The following is a 22,839-nucleotide window of genomic DNA, read 5'->3' on the forward strand; positions in this document are numbered from 1 at the left end:
TGCACAAATGCGAGATTGGCTGCTACTTAACAATCATTCAGTTGTAAGCTGAATAAAGCTTAGTTAGGGTCAATAAGACAACCATAACTAATGGTTATAGACATCAAGCGTCATGAAATGAAATTGACTGCAGTGCCGCGAATCTTTTTGATCTCTGTCATTTTTCATATTGCTTTTTCATCAGATCCCCAATTGCTTCTTCAGCTGTATCCTACAACATTTGTCCATTGCTTACCAACAATCACATTATTGATTGTTTGGTAAATTTTGCTATTCATAGTGATAATCCTATTTGACTATGATAAAGTAAATGAACATTTAATGGCACAGAAATTGTTGGTAGAAATTCACCACTACCTAGGAAATAGCTGAAAATTATATTTCTTGCAGTCGGTATTTAATGGAATCTTCTCAGGAAGTTCTGCAAAAACAATGCATTATGCATCATATCTTGGTTGGATGATTACTGACCTAGATGCTCCGAAGATATTATCGTCACATATAAACCACAGGATTTAACTGTTCATTCGACACCTCTCACTTTCCAGATTCTGTTTAAGTGATAAGTGTATAACATTTCTACGTAGAAGGACTAGAAAGAGTTTAGAAAATCAGTATAGATTATTCAAGTATTAAATATATCAATAATAAATGGAGTCGGTAAATAATTCATGTTAAAGAATTATACTAGACATCCACTTATGTATATATATACACTGACAAATCAACCATTATACAGCGTTACATCCCACATCAATACAGAAATATATATAATAAAAAACTTTAACTTACTTATGCCTTAGACTATAGACGACAAGAAGAGTGGCCAAAAGGAATATTAATATTCCAAGTATAGAGCCTAAGGCAACTAAACATAAAGAAAAAAATGAGCTTTTATAAATATACATTTCAAAGAAATAGAAATATTTCCTTTACAAATATTCAGTGGACAAAAACAAACAAACAAACATGCACTATGAACTATCAGACTGTAAACCGCAAGTTTGGAACATGCTCTCTTCATTGACCAAACAAAATCTGATTATAGTATCAACTAGCTGTGATACATTTAGAGTATGTCTTGAAGTGAAGTACAAAAATATGTACTTCACAAAAACAAGATAGATTGGATGCATAACTCATCGGTAAGTCTCAACAGATACACATGATTGATTTTAAAAAAACATACACGGCATCATTCATAGAACATAAAAACGATGACATTGACATTCAAAATAACTGGAAATACTTTACGAATTATTAAAGAAGAAAAACATAAGGATCTGTAGAGTATATGAAAGAATCAAGTATTTCAATTATAGTTAGATTCAATAGAGATGCAAGAAGAAGGACTATCAAAGATGGTTCAAAACTGATGGAACGTAGGATTTAGATATAAAGGGGAGCATTCATTATTTGAAAAATCTTCATTCACAATATTGATTAACTAAAATCATGTATATACACATATATCCTGTAGGACAGTATTGTAAAGAGATTTGTGTTACTCATAAACATCCTATTCTACCTACGGACTTCGTTTTCACTCTACACGATTCAGATTTGTTTGCGAATTAATATCATGAAAGCACCAAATAGTGTGGTTAATCCATCTGTCGATTGTATCAAAATAAGTGATATATATATATATATATATATATATATATATATATATAACTTTTTCAAAGATACAAGATGATTTCATCAAATACAATGTTAAAAGTTTGACAAATAATGCATTCCTTAGGTGAACACGCCATTGAGAATATGCTAAAATAAAAGGAGTATCACTGCTCTAAGGAAATAGTGAGTTTAAACTTTGTATGCTTATTAGTAGTATAAAACATAAAACGTAATTAAGTCAAAATACATTAGGCACTAAAGAATAATAATAATGCAAGCATAAAAATGTCATGTCTTGGACGTTAAATTCATTCAGTGAAAAGAGACATATATGTTTGTATATAGCTATGTAATATATACATGCCGTGGTACGGCCAAGACTGATATCAGTTCCTGATAATAATAACTTGAAATACTAACTGTATAGATAATTAATTAACATTTGCATAGACAAGTAAATAAATATAGAAAAAGAAGCAACAGATCGTATTTAGAAACATTGGATGAGGAAATACAAATTCCTGGTTATTATTATTATTCACAGAATTCTAGTAACCATCATAATTAATATTAGTAATAATAAACTCATTTCAATAGGGTTAACATTACACAGGTACAAAGAGTTATTCACATAAATTGCAAACATTCTGTAGAGGAAACACTGAAGAACACAATTTAAGCATAAACAAACATAATACATGCTGAATAACAAGATCATTTATAAAATCAGTTAGAACATTTAACATTATAAAAATTGTCATTGTTATCCTTATTGTTATCACTATCATCATTATTATTACATCACAGAATCTCGAAGAGAAACTTTTGTCAACTTTTATGAATATTATCGTTACATGCACATTCACACAGACGAACACACATGTACAATCCAACATGGGAATTACCTGCAGACACATTGAAAGTATTTACCAATATGAACTTACCATCCTATCATGATAAGTTATTTTACTTAAAAAAAGAAAGATAATAATGGGGTTATTATTATTGTTAGTAGTATAGTTGAAAAGTGAACAAATAGAATTTCAGGCCAAAGTAGAAAATAATATCGTGAATTAGTTGAAATTTGATATGTCGTATGCTCTAAAGGTCTTAGGTACGATACCCGGATGTGTTGTGAATACGCAATTGGAATGGAACAGTTATTTAATGCTCCTTAGTGTGAATGATTGTCTAACTACAGTTATTATTCGTAATGTATACTATAAAAATCTCAACAATCTTCACGAACACCTTACACTAATGAAAAATAATTTTTAGAGAAACAAACACTTTGGACTGCCTGAAAGAAACCCTGTACACGGATTTTATAAATCCATCATTCAACTACGAAGTAATGTTGCTTCAACGTGATCTAGATAGACTACAAATTTTACAATAAAAGAAAATGTGGTGTTGGGTGGGTGGGTGGTAGCACTGATTAGTTTATTGAAAATGAGCAATTACACTAGTATTGGTTGGTTATTAATTGATGGTAATGTTGTTATGATTATCTAAGGATTTCGGTCAAGTTCTTAGCTCAATTGAACTACTTCATTGACATGAAATTATTGTAGTTTGATTAAACAACTTGCAAGAACTATTTTTTTAATTAGTATTATGTTGAAAAGTTTCTGACTACGACAAGACCATTATCATCGATTGCTTAATGATTTTCAATCCCAACCGCCCACCCAACCTCAAATGAAATCGAATTGTTGTCAGTTAACCGACAAAATAAAAATGTGATTTCAATAGAATAGATGAATTATAGATAGCCGAAAAACTCAATATATGCATTTCGTTCTATTCAGAGATAGCTAGTTAGCTACGTGTACCGGCATCCCAATATTGATTTTTATATTGAGACTGCAAACCAGAAACCTCTTTCATTTCAAATATCCAATGTGTTGTGCGCTGAACTATTTATTTCACTCATCAACGAACTAGTTAAAATATCTTATGTTTATATTGTTATTAGTAAAGATTATGATCATGGCTACATCAACGTGATTAACACATGATGCACACATATATGCTTACAATAACTGATCAAAATACAATTGTGTATACTAATCACAGTATAATTCAAACAATTTACTGTTAATTAATTTAATTATTTGTTGCTTTATCACCGAATAACCATGACCGAAAATTGTTGTACACAGATCATTAGAAATTAAATGAGAATTTCATTGAAATCATGAACCGATCCAAGTTACACTATTATTTAAAACCTGAAAGCACTGAACGCCCGTCCCGTCCTACTATAGGACGCGTCAGAAGTGCGAATCTACAATCCCGCACGTGTGATTCGAACTCAGTGCTGTTGGTCTCTCGAAGACGTTAAACCTCTGGACCACCGATTCAGCATCTAAAGATGTTAATGTTTAACTCCAATCAATCCAGGACATGGCGTGACCATCTTCCATTGTCATTGGTGGATAACTGCATCACACTCAATACAGTCCAACTCCACCAATTACGACTTAATACAAGAACTTCAGAAATTTCCTCGCACTAATTAAAACATAATAAATATCAGTAAAGGCTTGTAGAAATCCTTTCATGATTTAAATGAAATTCAATAATCCCTACAACCCCTTATTGATAAATGAGAATTGACATAGCAAGTATCATTTACTTTACATTCAGTATTCAATATATACGTAGATTATTTTGTAGTTACTTTTATTCCGTAATAAAAATACTCTTTATTTTAATGAGAATAAACTGACATATACCACACCATATCAACATACCAATATAAGAACATGAATATTCAATGTTCAAAAGACAAGCACCGAATTTTGTCTTCAATATTAATTCATTCAATTAAAACACAACATCATTGTGTACATGTAAGAAAGCAAAGTGATACACATACACAATTACACATAAGATCATCATTCTATAGAAGTATCATCAGAATCAAACCAGATTCATTTTGTTTGTATTAGATAAGTAAATAAAATGTCTCAACATTTATGACATCGATAAATGTGTATTCTGCCAAAACTGAACTGCACAAATACTACTACTATCCACAGAATATTGAGATTGAGGAGAAAGTGTGTGTGTGTTTATATATTTACATAGAGATGTGATTGTAGAAAAATGGTTTAAAACACTGAATTCTTTTCATGAGATGTTTTCTTTATTTCAGAAAATGTCTCATTAATGACTCATTATTAACGGTAAATTTGAACGAAATTAATTGATAGTGGAGATAAGTTATTGAGAGATATAAGATGACACAATAGATGGCTTGGTCTACGTGTGCTTGTTAAACTAACTTTTGTCCTCTCTAAATCATGGTTTAAGGCTCACACACATTGTGACCTTGAAATAACGATGAAAAAATGAGCAATAGGCTCTATCAGCATTGTTACACATTTTAAAACATAGAGATACACAGTCGTATAACATCATTGGAACCATGTTATTCATTTAATGCGTTAATGAAGTTACATCTATAACAGTCCATCTGACTCCTTGAAGTAAGCAGCAGAAACAAGATATGTTTGAAAAATCATATGTTTCGATCGAGATCATGAATCGATCAATATCAAACCGCCACTGAGAACCTGGAAACACTGAACGGCTGTTTCGTCCTAGCGTGTGACTTCTCGTCAGTAAGCATCCACCGTTTCACTTCAGTGTTACATAGCCATTTAATTATTAATACTTAAGTAGAAGTCAGATACTAATATTTCTAACTTAATTTAACACTTATGAAATGATTCCCAAATAAGAATTATTACCAAAATACATATGTCGGTGATCAATTTTCAAGTCGGGTCTTATATTCAGTCAATACAACACCATCGAGAAAATCTCAGCCTTAGAAAAACCAAAAAGGTATTCGTAATATTTACGTTTGTTTGCATAACAGTTAATCACGGCCCAGGAAATGAAATCTACTGAGATGAACATACAAACATTTGTAAAAACGATAAAAATCCAAATGAATTCGTTATGGTTTGGTTTAAACTACTAATAAAAAGCTCAGTAGTGATTTAATTATTAATGAGTCCTAGTCAGAAAATGTGACTAATGCTGTTGCATGACAATAGTGCCAAATTGTAAATTGATTGGTGTTTGATACATGTATCAATAGACAACAAACCCAATGATCCTAACGGCTGTACATTCGTCATAAGAACTGCTGGGCTGGGATTAGATCCCTGGGTTTAGGGTTGTGAGTATGCACTCCTGAGAAATCTTAGGCTAGTACGAAACAGTTGTCCTTTACTGAATGATTTTCAATGCTAGCCCAAATAGGACTAATCTGAGACGAAATATGCTGATAAAGTTAGCAATGCTATGAAATTTAGCAATACTCTATGAATTCAGTCAACCAAACTAAAAAAACATAAACGAGTCGATATTGACAAGATAATCTCCACAGTAAGTTCATAAAGTGACAGTGAATGATCAGTTCTAGTACTGAATATTAACAACAGGAGTTTACAAACCCTTACTGATAACTTTATTTCTGTTGAATAATTTAGTAGCTTAATCGGTAACGGATTGACTATTGATAAAGAAAGTACTGGGTTTGAGTCTAATGTACATAACAGACTGAAATACAGGTATGCACAGCCGATGAGTTCCAAATAGAGAGAAACACTCACCCTACATCCCACTAGCATGAGTTCTCACTGCCAGAGAGTGTCATTTGTGTACGAAACAGCTTTCTGCTGCTTCGCGGTTTTCAATGATAGTTGAACTACTATCAATTCCTGATGTGATTAATTCATTGTCAACAAATTTCACAAAATCTAAGGTAATAATAGTAAAAATAACCTATAATTATTTGAATAAATAAGACGAAGTATACTGTTTTTGGTATACACCAACAAACATCTTGAATTTAACAAAAAATCGAAAGGATTAATTGGACTGGATCTTGTGAAATCCCGTCCAAATGACTTTCAGACACGTTTTGAATAACATTGAATTTCATGAAAAAAAATAATTGAAGTGCTTTTGAATATGTTTCTTATAAGTAATACAGTGCATTCCAAGTAAGGACCGGAGTCAGAAAAGGCTGTTTACTTCCTCCCTTCCTTTTTCTTCCTGTGGTCGACTGGATTATGAAGACCTCGACATCTGAGAGAAAATACGGCATACAATGGACTGCTCATAACCAATTACATGATTTGGACTTCGCAGACGACATAGCCCTCCTATCGCATACACATAAACAAGTGCAGATGAAGACAGCTAGAGTAGCAGCAGTCTCTGCATCAGTGGGCCTCAACATACACAAAGGGAAAGCCAAGGTCCTCAAATTCAAAAAGGAGAACAGCAATCCAATCATTCTTGATGACGAAACTCTGAAAGATATGGAATCCTTCATGTACTTGGGAAGCATCATCGATGAACAAGGAGGTTCAGATGCAGACGTAAAGGCAAGGATTGGCAAAGCAAGGGTCGCATTCCTACAATTGAAGAACATATGGGACTCAAAACAACTTTCAACCAATATCAAAGTCACAATCTTCAATACGAACGTCAAGGCAGTTCTACTGTATGGAGCTGAAACTTGGAGAACAACAACCACCATTTAGAAGGTACAAGTATTTATAAATAGCTGTCTACGCAAGATACTCAACATCCATTGGCCGGATACCATCAGCAAATGCCTTCTCTGGGAGAGAACAAACCAGCTTCTAGTTGAAGAAGAAATTAGGAAAAGACGGTGGAAATTGATAGGACGTACAATACGAAAACCACCAAAATCCATCACGAGACAAGTGCTAACTTAGAATCCTGAAGGGAAGCGGAAAAGAGAAAGGTCAAAGAACACATTACGTTGGATAATAGAAGCAGATATGAAAAGGATGAATAACAACTGGAAAGAGCTGGAGAGGATTGCTCAGGACAGGGTTGGATGGAGAATGCTGGTGGGCGGCCTATGCTCCTCCACGAGGAGTAGCAGGGGTAAATAAGTAAGTGAGTTATAAGTAATATCTACTTTTACACAAAGTAGTTAAATTCAATAAATAATATTGTCACAATCTGGAAAACTCACAAATATGATAGAGTTCGTGGAGATTGTTGGAAATCATTTAGATGACAAACTGACCTATGTTAGATTAAGACTGAAGCACTGGACGGGTATTTTACCTTAATATGGACTCCACAGCAGCATTCATTTATGATCAAGCGTTACAGACGAACAAACTCAAGATCTTTTAGTCTCTCGGCAAGAACTTTACCTGCAAACCAGCGACCAATGGTTTATATGTCAAATTTCAATAAGTTAGTGATAACGAATACCTTCATCCATTGCTAATAACTTTCATTCATCCCATAAAGTTGAAATCCGCTTGTTCCAGCTTGTCACAAGAAATCCCGAACTGCTTTACGAAGTTATCAATGAGACCTCGAAATCTTTGACCCTATAATCGATGAGGTTTCGGAATCGCATTGCTGAGGAGCAACAAACTAGGACAAAATAGTCCAGATATATTTTTTTTCAGAAGGAGTTTGTGGGGATTTTACCAATTGCCATAATTGAAATCATGAGTCCTTTGAGGTTAAACCACCATGGAAAACCTGGATGCACTGGATGGCCGTTTCGTCCTATTATAGGACTCTTCAGCGGTGCTCATCAACTCACTGAAAACAATAGTGACGGTGGCGCAATTTCGTAGATTGGTTGACATTACCACCGTTGGATGCCGGGTCAGTTGTCTAATGGTTAGGAGCTCGCGCGCAAGACTGATAGGTCCTGGGTCCGAATCTCGAGAGGCAGGATCGTGGATGCGCACTGCTGAGAAGTCCCATATTAGGACGAAACGGTATTCCAGTGCTTCTAGGTTTTCCATGGTGTTCTAGCTTCAAATGACTCATGATTTCAACTACTGGGGAAAATATTTGCTGATTATTTTTCAGTATCAAATAGTTCCTTTGTTAGGACTGCTACTTTATTGATGCACTGCAGACAGATCGTTAAACTATTCTGACTTCTATGATCATAATAACAATATTCACTATTATAAATTGTGCATCGGTAACAAATTCTCAGCACCAGTTGTGTAACATTACGATAAACTTCTGTAGCCTGGACCTGTCGATTCATCTTTAATGATGAAAATTTTCTATCAGTTCAGATGCTGCAACCACTTTTTTTCATCAGATTTTCAATACATGAATTACAATATACTTGTCTTTGTTCCTTTTTTCTTATGAAAATGAAATGCCTGGTGGTAGAATGTTAAGAAGATCGAAGAGAATGAAAACAGAGAATGATTGGTGTAGAAAAGAAGGAACAATCAAGTCTGAAACGATTAATTGACACTTTGCAAATGACGTATTTACTGTATGCTTCTCAGATTTTACTAAGAGATTCTGTAATTTTATACTCAAATAAATTTAGTTATCCTCACTGAAGTTCTCGTTCACTACACATTTATTACAAGATAAAAAGATGCATCATTTAGACCAAACTTTATCAACTTTTCCAGATGATTATGAAATGGTCGGTGACAAAATAGTTCTTTCTATACATAATTATCACAATATACACCATTTAGTTTATAGGGCGATCAATATAATGATTATTATTAGTTATTACTTCGGTGGCTATACTGCATGAATACTTTTGTATAAAAACATAATGATAAAGTGCTCAGATAAGATCACACTATTAGCATGAACGACACAAAATATTTAGATTCAGCAAAATTGCAACTAAAGAAATTAAAACAAATACCTTTCCATTACTGATATTCTATCTTATTATATTAAACTACTTATTAAGTTTTTCTCTTCAATCATATTACAATTAATGTTAACACGAGGACAATCCAAATAATATATGAAACATCATATTAATGCTTATATATATATATATATATATATATATAATTTAATGGAAACAACTGTGTTCCTCTGGCTTGCTTTAATTACCTGATGAAAGATGCGTAACTTGATCATTATTATTGGCGGCTTTCAAATACAATGATGAATGTGTAGTATTTAATTGTGATTGGTCGATAGATGTCGAAGTCTTCAACATCATATCATTGCTGTTGTTCATATCCGATTGATTACTATTCAAGGATAATTTCGTGTTTTTTTCAATTTCTTGTAAATTTCTAGTGATCTGTGCAACAAATGTGGCAAGTTCATCAGCTATAAAGTAAATAAAAATGAATTAGTGTTATTGTTTTTTTTTCTTTAAACAAATAAATGATATTTTTAACAGTTGAGATCATGAGACAATTAAAGCTAGACCACCATGGAAAACCTGGAAGCACTGGACAGCCGTTTCGTCCTATTACAGGACTCCTTAGCGGTGCGCATTGGCAACTGCGCCTAACGAGATTCAAACTCAGGATCTATTGGTCTCGCACGCAAACGCTTAACCTCTAGATCACTGAGCCGGCATCCATTGATAATTTAAAATAAACATTGAACTGACGAATTTCCTATTCGATCAGTTATCAATCAGTGTGAAATTGTCTGTTCAAACCTTCGTCTGACAAAAACCTATGCTTCCCCAAACTAATATAAATCTGAGACGAATTTAACCTAAAAATAAACCTATCTTTCTAAAACTTATTCAGTTGAATTACAGTTAGAATTTATTATGAAAAAGTTAGGTTTATCATGCTTTTCACTCTGTATTTATACGTCAACTTGAAAATGCTTAATATTAATTGCTTCTGGAAAAAAGAATTAGAACAAAAGATTTCGTTATTTGTAAACTATTTGGAATACCTTAGCAACGTAACTGTCTCATACCCGACACGGTTGAACAGCACTCGCCTCGAATTTTCACTAGAACTTTCACAAATTCCTCTCGAACTTGGCCGTGAAACCTGAAGGTAATTAGGTTCGATCCCCGCTGAGATTGTTAGTACGCACTGCTGAGGAGTCTCATTCTAGCATGAAGCATATGTACAATGAACCGTGTGCATTAATAATATCCCCCAAATCCATGTTAATTCATGATAAATACCAAGAATAAACAAAATTATCGTTTCTTTCTTTTCAATGTAACAATCATTTTAACTGGAACAATTATGTATTTATGTAATTTAAGCATCATAGCAAATTAATCATTGCAAATCACATGTATCATTATTATGATAGTTATTTTCACTGAGTATTTCTTACATATCTAGTTTCAATCACCCTCACTCCCTCTCTCTCTCTCTCTCTTCTAACTCACTTGGTAATTATGATATTTATTTACAAGATATATATTGGTCTGTACATAAATATATATTGGGGGGGGGCGGATATGTGCATGATGTACAATGAGAATTGACTAATGATTCTACTTGAATAACAATGAAAAAGCGAATTACATTTTATTTCACAATTGTTTTTGTAGTATAAATAAATAGACAAATAAAACAAGTACGCGTCTAAAGTCCAAATTAAAAAATGATTGTGTATTTAAAACAAGACAATGATATTTCGAAAAACAAAAAAAAATTATTGAGATAATGAACCTGATTTAAGTTAGATAGACATTGAAAATCTAATATCACTGAGTGCACGTTTTGTTTGACTAGAAGACTTCCCAACAGTGAGGATCCACAGTACCTTTGAAACCTGGAATTTTAATTCTACATCACTGATTCGGCATCGAACTAACTTTAATATCGTTGAATGCTGGATCAAATGTTAAGATGTTCCATTCTAGATTACGGAGTCATGGATACGAATTGCTAAGGAGTCCATCACTAGGAATTTTTGTAACTTATAACAAGATAAACTTCATCCCAAAGTAAATATATGACCTGTCGAGTAAATATACGAACTAGGAAATAGGGTTATCAATACATTTCTGGTATAATTTAGAGAAAAATGCTCTCGGGAAATCCATGAAACACTAACGCGTTATATATGGAGGTGGTGTACTAAAACAAACCAGCTTTTTACAGGTGGAATAAGCATTTTAATGAGACCCGTGAAGAATACAATAACAGTTCGAAACCCAAACGATAGTCAACCTCTTATGTTGATGATATCATAGAGTTGTGTTCAGTTTCTTGTAGTTTCTAATTAATTAGTGATGAACTAAAATTTTAGGATAAACGCCTGGCGGTCTCTGAGATTTTGTGGGGACACGTTATTTATGGTCAGTGAGTCAAAACAGCCATCGTTGATAGTACCACGTATACAAGTTCATAATATTGTGGAGCAGGTGCACCGATAACTCGGGCACTCGGGACACCAGAAGACAGGACATGCGATTTACCAGAGGTTTTGGTGGCCATGCACACATGAAGACATAGCAGAATTCTGCAAACCTTTTGGCATGTGCTATGTCATCAATTATCCTCAACAAATACCCCGTTCCCCGTTATTTCCAGTGACGACAGAAGGTCCACATCAACGAGCTGGTATCGATATTATGGGGCCACTTACAACGTCGAAGAACGGAAACCACTATATACTGGTGGTGGTAGAGTATTTTAGCAAATGGTGTGAAGCCACTCCTATACCACAACAAGATGCCCTCAAAATCGCTCGAAGTTATATTGATCATTGGGTCTCCCGTTACGGCGCCTCAGTCTCACTTCATTCTGACCAAGGTGCAGCTTTTGAAAGCCATCTCGTCGCCCGGGTATGCCAATTACTAGGAATCCAGAAAACACAGACTACCGCATACCACCTGGAAGGTAACGGCTTAGTGGAAAGAACAAACAGAACCATCAAAACTCTTCTACAACCCTTCATCAATAAGTCGTCGACGGAATGTTGGGGTGATGCAATACCGATGCATATCGCCTAGTTAAAACCAACCTACAAAATGCCAGCAAACACCAAAAACATGTGCACGACCGACAACCGAACAGTCTAAGCACACAACTGTAACAAAACGTGAACAGATGAAACACCCAAGAAGTCTGATACCTGGGAACTTTCTGTGATCTATTGACAAATTTAAACAGATGCTTTACGACTGATATGGAGTAAATTTTAAGGAGTTAAGATTGATTTATTTTGAAATTTGTAAAATTAACTTGTAATATAATAACCTCAGCATACTTATTTATATAACAAACTAAATAGACATTATTGGATACTAGAATTAATTTTGTTCAACAAAAGCGTTGCTTTTATCAACGACCAATGCTCTACTAAGAAAACACTGACTAATAATCCATAAAACAGATAGAAAGACATTAATTACGTCGATAAAGCATATGTTCACCGTTATCCATTTAACTAATAGAACATATAGGCCGATTTCTAATCATAATGAACATAAATTTAGGTGGACTTGTGACTATCCAGCTGACGAGTCCCAGACAGGATGAAACGCGTGTATTGGATCTCACTGCTAGCCACAATCACCTCTGTTCAAAAGCACAACTTTATCTCTAATTACGTCATAGTCTGATCGACTTATTTATTAGTTTACACCCTAATCAAACTTATTCGATTTGAGAAAAATGTCTGTTAGTTATGTTCTTCATAGATTACTTTCTCTTAGAGTACTTATATAAAACTAGAAAACATTGGTTAATGATTTTATCCTAAGTAAAAAGACTCTGTTTCTTTTCAGTAATCTTCGTTTGAACTGAAAACTTCGTAATCATTTTCACTGGTAATTTTGTCCATGAACATGACACTAAACCGTGTAATTACCACACACAAATAGAGAAAAACACTAGGTAGCTGTTTTAACATTAGCTGAAACTCTTTGAAAGTGCAGAGACATAATTTCTAAACAAAATAAGACCTTGGGACAAAGTATCAATTGACAGGGTTCCGGTGGATTCTAATTCGTAATAAAACCATTTCATTTCACGATTGTTAATGAATTCAGCAAACTGGGCAATCAGTGCAAATTAATGACATATATCTGTTTATTAGTCGACAAATGAATTGATAATATTCAGCTTAAGGCTTTCAGAACTCATTGGGAGGAATTGATTTTATTTATTTAAACACATAAATACTGGTATAGATGCATCAAACAGATCATTCCATTTGTGTGAGCGTTGTAATACTGATCGGGCATTCAAGCCGAAACAAGTGGTTTTCTTCAGGTGCTACTCCTCAAGCCTCTGACCTACAGGTGTAACCCACAGGACAGTGGATCAACGCTAGGCGATGCAGTCACATGGTAGCCGGTGGCCAACAACAGGTTCATACACCCATTGTTCCCTCAAGATCCTGAAGTTCATGTGCACCAATTAACCTAAATGGACCTTCTGCGTCCACCAACCCGGCTAATGCGCTGGATATTCTCTTTTCGTCTTCTCCATTTCGGAAACAACACTCCTGCAGCGAGAGACCAGTGAGTAGGACTTTCATGGGAGTGGCTGTATTCACGTGGATATATGAAACATTTCGAGTGGAAGAGCTGACTCCCTTATGGCCGTGCCAGGGCCTGTAGGTTCAGGACCACATAGTTGAAAATATTCAGAGGGTTCTTTACATTCTGTCAATAAATAATACGACCTGAACGGAAATAAAACACCCTTTTGAGCACCAATTGAGCTGTTCACCACTGAATACCAATCTGGTAGTTTTCATTGGCACACACTCACTGAGAAATTTTAAGATCCTGTGTTCGATCTCTGTTGGTAAGATTAGGGATACATATTGGTGCGGAGTCCCATAGTAGGACGAAATAGCTATCCAGCCATACCACTTGGTTTTCTATGGTTGTTTAACTAATGGCCAGTCTGTAACATAAACTATATTGTTATTGACTGAAAAAAATACTCATCAATTTTAGTGTGCAAATCTGATAGTAATTAAACGGTAGTTGATTTACATAAATTTCTTCGTCTGCCAATAATCAAAATTCCATTATAGAATGTATGTCTATTCATAATAGTAGTGAATATAATCATAACATGGCTCGATTAAACATAGCAAAAGAGTTCCCTCTACTGCCCTACAAAAATTAAAACACCATAATTGTATTAAAAAGACAAAAAACACATTGAGCATTAAACAAATGATTACGATACAATTCAATTCACTGTGGTGTGTGCTACTTATATAGACATAAGTAGTATAAGTCAGTCAGCCAGTCAGTCAGCTACAATGTAGGACCAGGCACAGATGTGCATCGGTCCAAGTTGCCACACTTCATTAGCACAACAAGATGAACATCGGATTCATAGAAGTAGTTAACTAATTGGTGGTAATATAAAAAAAAGAAAGATTGCATATAAGGACATAATACAGGAAGAAAGAATTAGTCCGTAGAAAGAAAGATATGAAGCGCTTTTAAAACGCCAGTCGGGAATAGAATGTCTGGTAGCAGAAGGTCGAGAAGATCGAAAAACGAAAGAACAGGCACAGAAAGTAATTGGTATAGAAATGCAGGAACAATGACATCTGAGACAATTAACATTTAGATGGTGGTTGGAGGTAGTCAACAGGAAACCCTGGACCCGGGTTTCGTGCTACTTGGCACTCGTCAGCAAGGTGTACCTGTAATCTTGAGGGAACTGGTGCTCCCTGGCGGATTCGATCTCGTGTCACCCAGCTTCACAGTCAGAGATCGAATCCGCCAGGGAGCACCAGTTTCCTCAAGATTACAGGTACACCTTGCTGACGAGTGCCAAGTAGCACGAAACCCGGGTCCAGGGTTTCCTGTTGACTACCTCCAACCACCATCTAAATCTCAATACATAGTGCCCGCAGTGTCGAGTCACCTAGACTGGTGGCCACATTGCAACATGATCGATAGCATTCGATCTGCACTAATAAGGACTAGACAAGCATGACATTGATCACCACTCAGTGATCAATCAATTGTGACACTTAATTAACATTTTGTAAATGAAGTATTTATTGTATGATTCTCCTATTTTACTAAGATATTCTATTATGTTGTATGAAAATACATTCGATTGTCCCCACTTGTGTTCTCGTTCACTACATTACAACTGAACTAATCGTGAGATAAATAACACAGTCTTTTTGAAATCAAGAACAAATTAGTGAAGTTTGAACATTGAACCTAACTGTTTAACTAATAAAGCAAAACAATGTTTACACAATAAAACAAACAAACAAACAAATGTCGTTATGACTTTTTCTAATGAGTCATAGTCAAGAGGATAAGAGCTTTTATGAAGAGAAAATGGATTATCTCTAGTATGATTAATTGAAATTAACACGTTGGTGATTTAAACAAAAATTCAATTACTGTTACATCCAGTTTGAATGAGGTTCTCTCTCTGTTGATTGGTTAATTTATAGATTATATTCATCCCAGATGGATCATAGAGTACTATCGAAAAATATTAAACACCGAACCACTGTTACAGCAGTAGTGCTTCGACTGAGATCAATCTGTGATGAATGCTACCTATAAATTAAATTAATTGGCATAAAACTACTTTGACTTAGCAATAATAATCAGCTCACTACTAATGACTTATTTTAAGATGTTCCTGAATTTCTAGTAAAAAGCCGTGACTGATGAAGTTCAAACATGTTGAGAGTGAAAAAATTGTCATAATTTGGATTGATTAATTGTAGGGATCAAGTGAACAAGTTTACAATGTGATCAATTCAGTCATTTCTAATCATGTTTTAACAAATCAATATTGTAATACTATTCAGTTCAATATTTCTATGGTAAAGATATTGACCTACATGTTAAACAAGCTTCTGGCAATCGATTTGGTATCCATTTACGTTCGTGATGATCACAAATCAGTGTTATATGTCTTCTACGCTGTAACCACCATGGATTAGGAATATTGTTATTATTAAGTGATGATCTATTATCTGTTGACGAAAACGACGACGATGATTGTGCTGGATTGATTTCATCTAGGTCTGGATCCATTGGCTCTAACCAACGATCAGATGGACAGAATACTTCAGCATAAGCGAAGGTATGAGAGGTTTGCTGATTTACACGGAACCGATAGTCAACTACTCCATTACCACTTGGTGGATTGATGGGAACACATAAAAGAGCTATAAAAGAAATCGATAAAAAAAATTAATTAAACATGTTAAAGTGATTGTTAAAATTTCAAAATGTTTCTTAACTATTTTCTAGACAAAGTGAGATACTGTTATAATTCCTTTTATTACGACCCAGCTACTCCTATTGCCTAGTAGTCTTGATCACTATTTCACTCGACAAGCCCTCAAATTAGAACATAGTTGAACAAGAACGTAATTATATTGCAAATAAAAGTGTTGCATGGAAGAAGGAATCATAATATGAAAAACGTTAGTATATTTATAATCTCTATATGAGAAGATTCTAGTCTCCTCCAAGTCTCAGAAAGCGTGTCTAGGAAATGGCCATTCAGCATGCTTCAACACAATCCTACACGGAACATGCTTTAATCCAATCTATATCCAGCTAACAAATATCTACCTTGGTCGTGACCATGATTTAAAAGGAATCTTATCTAAACTATGCTAAAAACTATTTTCTTCACCAAAGTATTTTAATAAAGTTGGATATGTAACAATGAAATCCAAGAAGAGTATTTTTCTTCTTATTTGAGACTCGTCAGTTGAATGTATACGGGACATTCTAATATTTATGTTCACACCGTTCACTTCAAACGCCCAACGTATTAACTCTGATGAGCTACAAAGGTCAGATAGCCGCTTACATGTACAATGGTTAAAATTTTATTTAAAAGAGTTTGTATCTTCCCATTGTCAAAACGAGTATCCTGAATTCCGCTTATAAATAACACCGAACTTAACGAAAATAATTGTGGGTAAATAAAAATATGGAGTGCCGAACCAACACACTAACAACTACTCAGAAAAAAACAGTTTGATCGGCTCTAAACATTTGTCTCTTGGGGTCAGCGGTCACTCTTCCAGGTTGGCAAAATCACTACCTATCCAATATTCTTTTCAGATCTCTCCTCAATGTAGGTAACTGGGACATATCAACTGTTCACATAACTCTAGCAACATTAAAAAACACCTTGTCTGTATTAAAATAATTTCATCTCTTTTTTTAAATACTTTTCCTCTATCTCTAGTATCAAATTCTGCCTTATGGCTTCCTCTATCATAGTTATAGTCATGCGCAACGTAGAATCTGATTCATACGTACGTCAGCTCAAGTTGTCATGTCTTATTAGCACAGAGAGATAAAATTATCGAGACAAATTTCAGATTACTAAGAGTAGTAATAACATTTGTAGTAGTAGGAAAGATTATGTACATGCAAAGAAAAAAGGTATAAAGAGATTTTGTGACACAGGTTAGGTTCTAAAGCAAGACAAAGAGTGAATGTTTATGGACCATTGTGAGTCGTCCTGATTTATGTCATCAAAAGTTGCTAATCATCGTTTAGGATAATCACGCCGACTCCAACTCAGTCCACTTGTTACTGACTTCATGGACTAGTGCCACATCTTGGTTTAGCCACCCTTAGCTTACTCTAATCTACTCTTAAACTAGACAATATTTCCCGTCGAGATAGGTGGTAATCGGCAATGCGTAACAATATCCCAACCACCTTAGTTGATAAAGATTCATTACCTCACTAAATAATTTATCATATTTACTTAATACTTAATGCAGACTTCAACTTTATTCTTTGTGCCAACTACGCTAACAGTTCCAGTTCACAAATTGTCATTCCTGAAACCACATTTTAACTTACATGTTAAACTATTTAACTATTCGACTGAAAATTTCTATTTGTTATCAATAATAACATCAGTTCATAATCAAACCCTAATTATTCAATCTATTTTGATAGTAACTATGAACGGTATCATAAACACAATTAGAATATACTAATTTTAATTACACGACTTATTGTTGAATGGAGAGAAAAATGCACACACACACACACACAGAGATACATATATACTACTAGTATTTCTGATGATACAAATAAATTCTATAATATATTGAAATTTCTATTCATTCATACATCAGTTTATGATAATAGAAAGAGACTATAGAAAACCAATTTAACTTATCACAGTTGATGTATTCAGTTAGAAAGGTAAGTTAAGGTGAGTGAAGTGAAGGTGAAGTGGAGTAGCATGCAATAATCACTATCGTAACAAATAACTAACTGACTAAATAAATAAATAAATAGAGAGATAAGTGAGTAAACATAACAAACATAATTGAGTAGCTAAGAGAGAAAACATTAGTTAAATAACTGATCATTCATAGATCAATGAAAGAAAGAATGAATGAAGAAATAAATAAATAAGTAAACCAGTTAACTAACCAATCAATAAAAATCAACGATTTCGTTGAGTACTTTTGAAGTTTCAATGTGATGTGTGTTTTTCTTAAAACAAATTCAAGATAGTTTTAATTTCATATTCATACCAGCACTGTGTTATACTTGAGTTGATTTAGAATATTTTCAATATTCAGTCATTGTAATGCATTCAACACTTACGGTTATTTTCTTGTTGTTGTCTAACAGTAAATCAACGATCACTATATATAGACGTTGAATTAATTATCCCTAAAGATTTCGTCATTTGAATTCGTCATCAATCGGTGACGAAATTTGAAATTATTCAATGGTTAGATGGTGTCATTGTCACTCATGAGACTTGAAGATAATGGGCACATTTGTTTCAATGTATCTTGATTTTTGATAGTCATCAAACTAATGTCAACTCAAAAATTTCAGAAATTCTCATTGTGGAAATTAAAACAAGATATCTATACGAGATACCATGCCAGTGTCCATTCTACAAGACTTCAATGCAATTTTGATCACGAACACGTAACTGATCACACTAGAACACTAGTATATTTCAACGACAATAACGAACAATAAGAAGTAATAATGTGATAGGAAACATATGACACATCTAATACTTGTCAGACCATCTACTACTCTGACTAGGTAAACAAACAATCAGTATTTTCATCAGCTACACATCAGGTTTACTTTTGTATAACTTGAGTCAGCTCGCAGTAAGCCTCAATAGTGAGTAATTTCGAGAAGTAATGCTTAGAGTTCTAGTAACAGGCTATGATCAGGGTAGTTCGGTTATATCGAGTCCGAGGCAACTACGCATCAATGTCACTAGATAATGATTTCGTAATGTTGTAAGTTGACTGACTGACTGATTGTCTTCACAAGCATCAACCATTAGGTCCCAACTAGTTAGTGTAAGCATTTATGTCTCGCCATGAAGTCTGAAATTCTTTGAATGGTTCATCAGTGTAAAATACTGAACAGTTCAATGCTAGAATGAATGAAATAGCCATTTAATGTTTCCTCATTTTCAATGATTATCTGCCTACAATCAGCCCATCATGTGTATAACATAAACATTTAAACAATCTCTGTAATAAACAAAAAAACAAACTAATGCTTACCAATATATTCTAACACTATGCCTTTTCCATGAATAATATATGGATCTAATAAATTTAAATTTGATGTAAACTGTAAACCGTATACATTACTGATTGGACCATAAATTTGCCCAACTAAATATGATTCATCTGGTGGATATAATTTATTATAATCTATTGAATTAAATGAAAATGATCCAGAGGAGATTGAAGATGAAGAAGAAGAAGAAGAAGAAGAAGATAATGATGATGAATTTGTCATTTGTATTTCTGTTAATTTTGTTTTTGTCTTTGTAGCGATTGTTTTCAATGTGGAATTATTGATTAAACAAAAACGAATTATTGGTATATTGCTAATTGTACCATCATAAACATTAGATATACGAGCATCGACTGATAAATAATCATGACTACATGCAATTCCAGGATTTGATGGACATGCTGATCCAGTAGCTAATATTAAATTATTATTATGATGATTATGATTATTATTTGATAACGATGACAATGATGAAGTAGATGAGGATGATGAAGAAGCGAAAGCCGATGAAATTTCATCTACAATAGTGTAAAGGAAAAAAGTACAAACAGCATAAAATGTGATGAGTTTTATGGTGTTCTGAGGTTTATGTCAATCCATTTAAACCACACTTGATTAATTCAACCATTAAAAAACGGATAAACGCGTGATGTAAGCTACTTATTTTGACAGATATAAGTAGTATGTAACACCAAAGTGAAATAGATTGCCTGTTAGCAAAAGTTTCAGATCGAATTACGAAAAACAGAAAGGGAAACGGTGAGGAATTACAATGACAGCCGAATATGAAGAATGAAGAAGTATGTACAGGACAACTGAAAGAAGACTTGCAAATAAAGGACTTAATTTTATGAAAGAATTATGATATTTGACGTTATATGGTAAATTGGTTATCCCCACATAAGTGTTCGTTCAGTGCATTCAAATAATGTGTAATCACTTTTTATTGTCAATAGCATTGGTTAATGCTGACAGTTACTATATTCTCATCAGCTGAATTAAATAAATTAAACAGTTACTTTTGACAGCCTCTACTCATATTTCGATATCACATACTATGACGTTTTTCTGGTTTTTCTATACGAACATCAAGACAGTTCTACTGTATGGAGCTGAAACCTCAAGAACTATAACAACCATGTTCAAAAATGCACAATTATTTACGTAACATACTGAATGTCCGTTGGCCGGATACTATCAGCAACAGCCAACTGTGCGAGAGAACAAACTAGCTTCTAAATGAGAAGGAAATTAGTAAAAGACAGAGTTCCAGGGAGAATTCTGGTAGGGCAGCCTAAGCTCCTCCATGAGGGTTAACAAGCGTAAGTAATGATGTCAAACTAGGTTAATTACATTCATTTTACACTGAAATTTAATCAAAATATATAGAATGCCTTTGATGTAAAAGAAGCCCATATCAACAAATATATATATATATATATATATATATATATATATATATATATATATATATATATATATTGAAAGCGAGAGATGTAAATGGCAGCGGCAATAGGAAATAGCAGACAATTGTTCAGACTTGTTAAGGAAACCGGTATTAACAACCCGACTGTTAGCAAAACTATCTCAGAGAAAGATGGACATATTAAACATTCTCAATCCAGGAGATTGGATCGATGGGCAGAACACTTTAGGGATCAGTTCAACTGACCTTCAGCCACACTTCAGTTTCTCACGATCTTCAGTCAACCTGAATGGCAAGTTAATGTAGGTCCTCCGACTCTCTACGAAGTTGAAAAAGCTAAAGCGAATCTGAAGCGAGGGAGAGCAGCAGGTCCTGACAGGTTTACTTCTGACATTTTCAAGGATGGTGGTCCAGTATTAGCAGTGAGATTAACTGAGGTCTTAGATAGAATTTGGGAACTGGACGTAATCCCATTTGACTGGTCTCAACCGATGGTTTGAGACCCTGAATGACATGGCTCAAAATCGTTTGCAATGGCGCAAGTGCATTCACTCTTTGTGTTCTCCCAAATTCTAATCTTCTGAATTCTTCCTGTCCCTTATTTTTTTTTTCAAATTTAATTCACTGTATTATACTTCTTGAATAACATCTTCAAGCCCTAATGTTTACGATTACTGCTTATACTCTTACTATCTCTACCACTACGGAATTTGAGTAGACAATCGCATCTCTGTGCTATTGTGGTGTGGCAACTCGAACTGATGTACGTACGTACGAAGTTCTACGTTGTTACTGACTGATATATATTTTGAGTACTAGAAAGATTTTGTCATTTAAAGATGATCATTGTTACTTATCCAAAAGAATTGAAGAACATTGTCCGGCGTGGCTAAAAAGAGGAGGCAACGGCTCAATAAGAAGTTCTATAATCGAACACCTTGTGAACACAGGTCACTCAATCAAGACAGACTCTGAGTTCAAAGTCATCTACAAGGTAAGTAGAAGCCTTCCTAAGACAATTAGACTTCATCTTCTTTGCATTGCCGAGGCAATAGCCATACATTTTGAAAAACCAGAATTATGTGTACAAAAGAGACTGGTACAACCTCTTCTTCTACCATGATCTTAATGTATTAAAAAAATTCTCTCTTTCTTCATACTCTTGTTCCCTTACAGCCACCTGCTTCACCCTCCACCTTCCCTTCAAATCTTCTACCCCCAACCGGTTTGTTTTTATTTTCACGATCATTCCGATCACAGTTCATCTCTGTTTCAACATTTTATTTTATCATGCTGAGCCATCATTACCCAATGAATAATTCAGCCATTAACTATCAAACGATTATTAAACTTTCCTTGTTTAAAAATTTTTTTTACCTTTGTTTATTTAACCTCACTGTCACCATGTATAACAGAAGTTTATTATCAGTATTATTATCACCCTGTAAAATATAAGTATATATATTTGCGA

At 34.1% G+C, this 22,839-nt stretch overlaps 1 protein-coding gene across 2 annotated transcripts in view; it reads right to left on the minus strand.

Moving 5' to 3' along the window:
• Window positions 1–22,839, minus strand: part of MS3_00009011 (uncharacterized protein) — a 63,156-nt gene that overhangs the window by 13,245 nt on the left and 27,072 nt on the right. Inside the window, exons 4-7 of one of the 2 annotated variants that reach the window (XM_051217350.1) lie at window positions 19,924–20,460; window positions 16,225–16,554; window positions 9,544–9,768; window positions 793–868 (exon numbers count right to left, since the gene is read on the minus strand). In XM_051217350.1, the coding sequence (XP_051064738.1) occupies window positions 793–868; window positions 9,544–9,768; window positions 16,225–16,554; window positions 19,924–20,460 (1,168 nt within the window). Of the gene's footprint in view, window positions 1–792; window positions 869–2,528; window positions 15,022–16,224; window positions 16,555–19,923; window positions 20,461–22,839 lie in introns of those variants that run through there. The other variant, XM_051217351.1, reaches the window with a different exon arrangement.

This window comes from Schistosoma haematobium, chromosome 5 (assembly GCF_000699445.3).
Source record: "Schistosoma haematobium chromosome 5, whole genome shotgun sequence".
Lineage (NCBI taxonomy): Eukaryota > Metazoa > Platyhelminthes > Trematoda > Strigeidida > Schistosomatidae > Schistosoma > Schistosoma haematobium.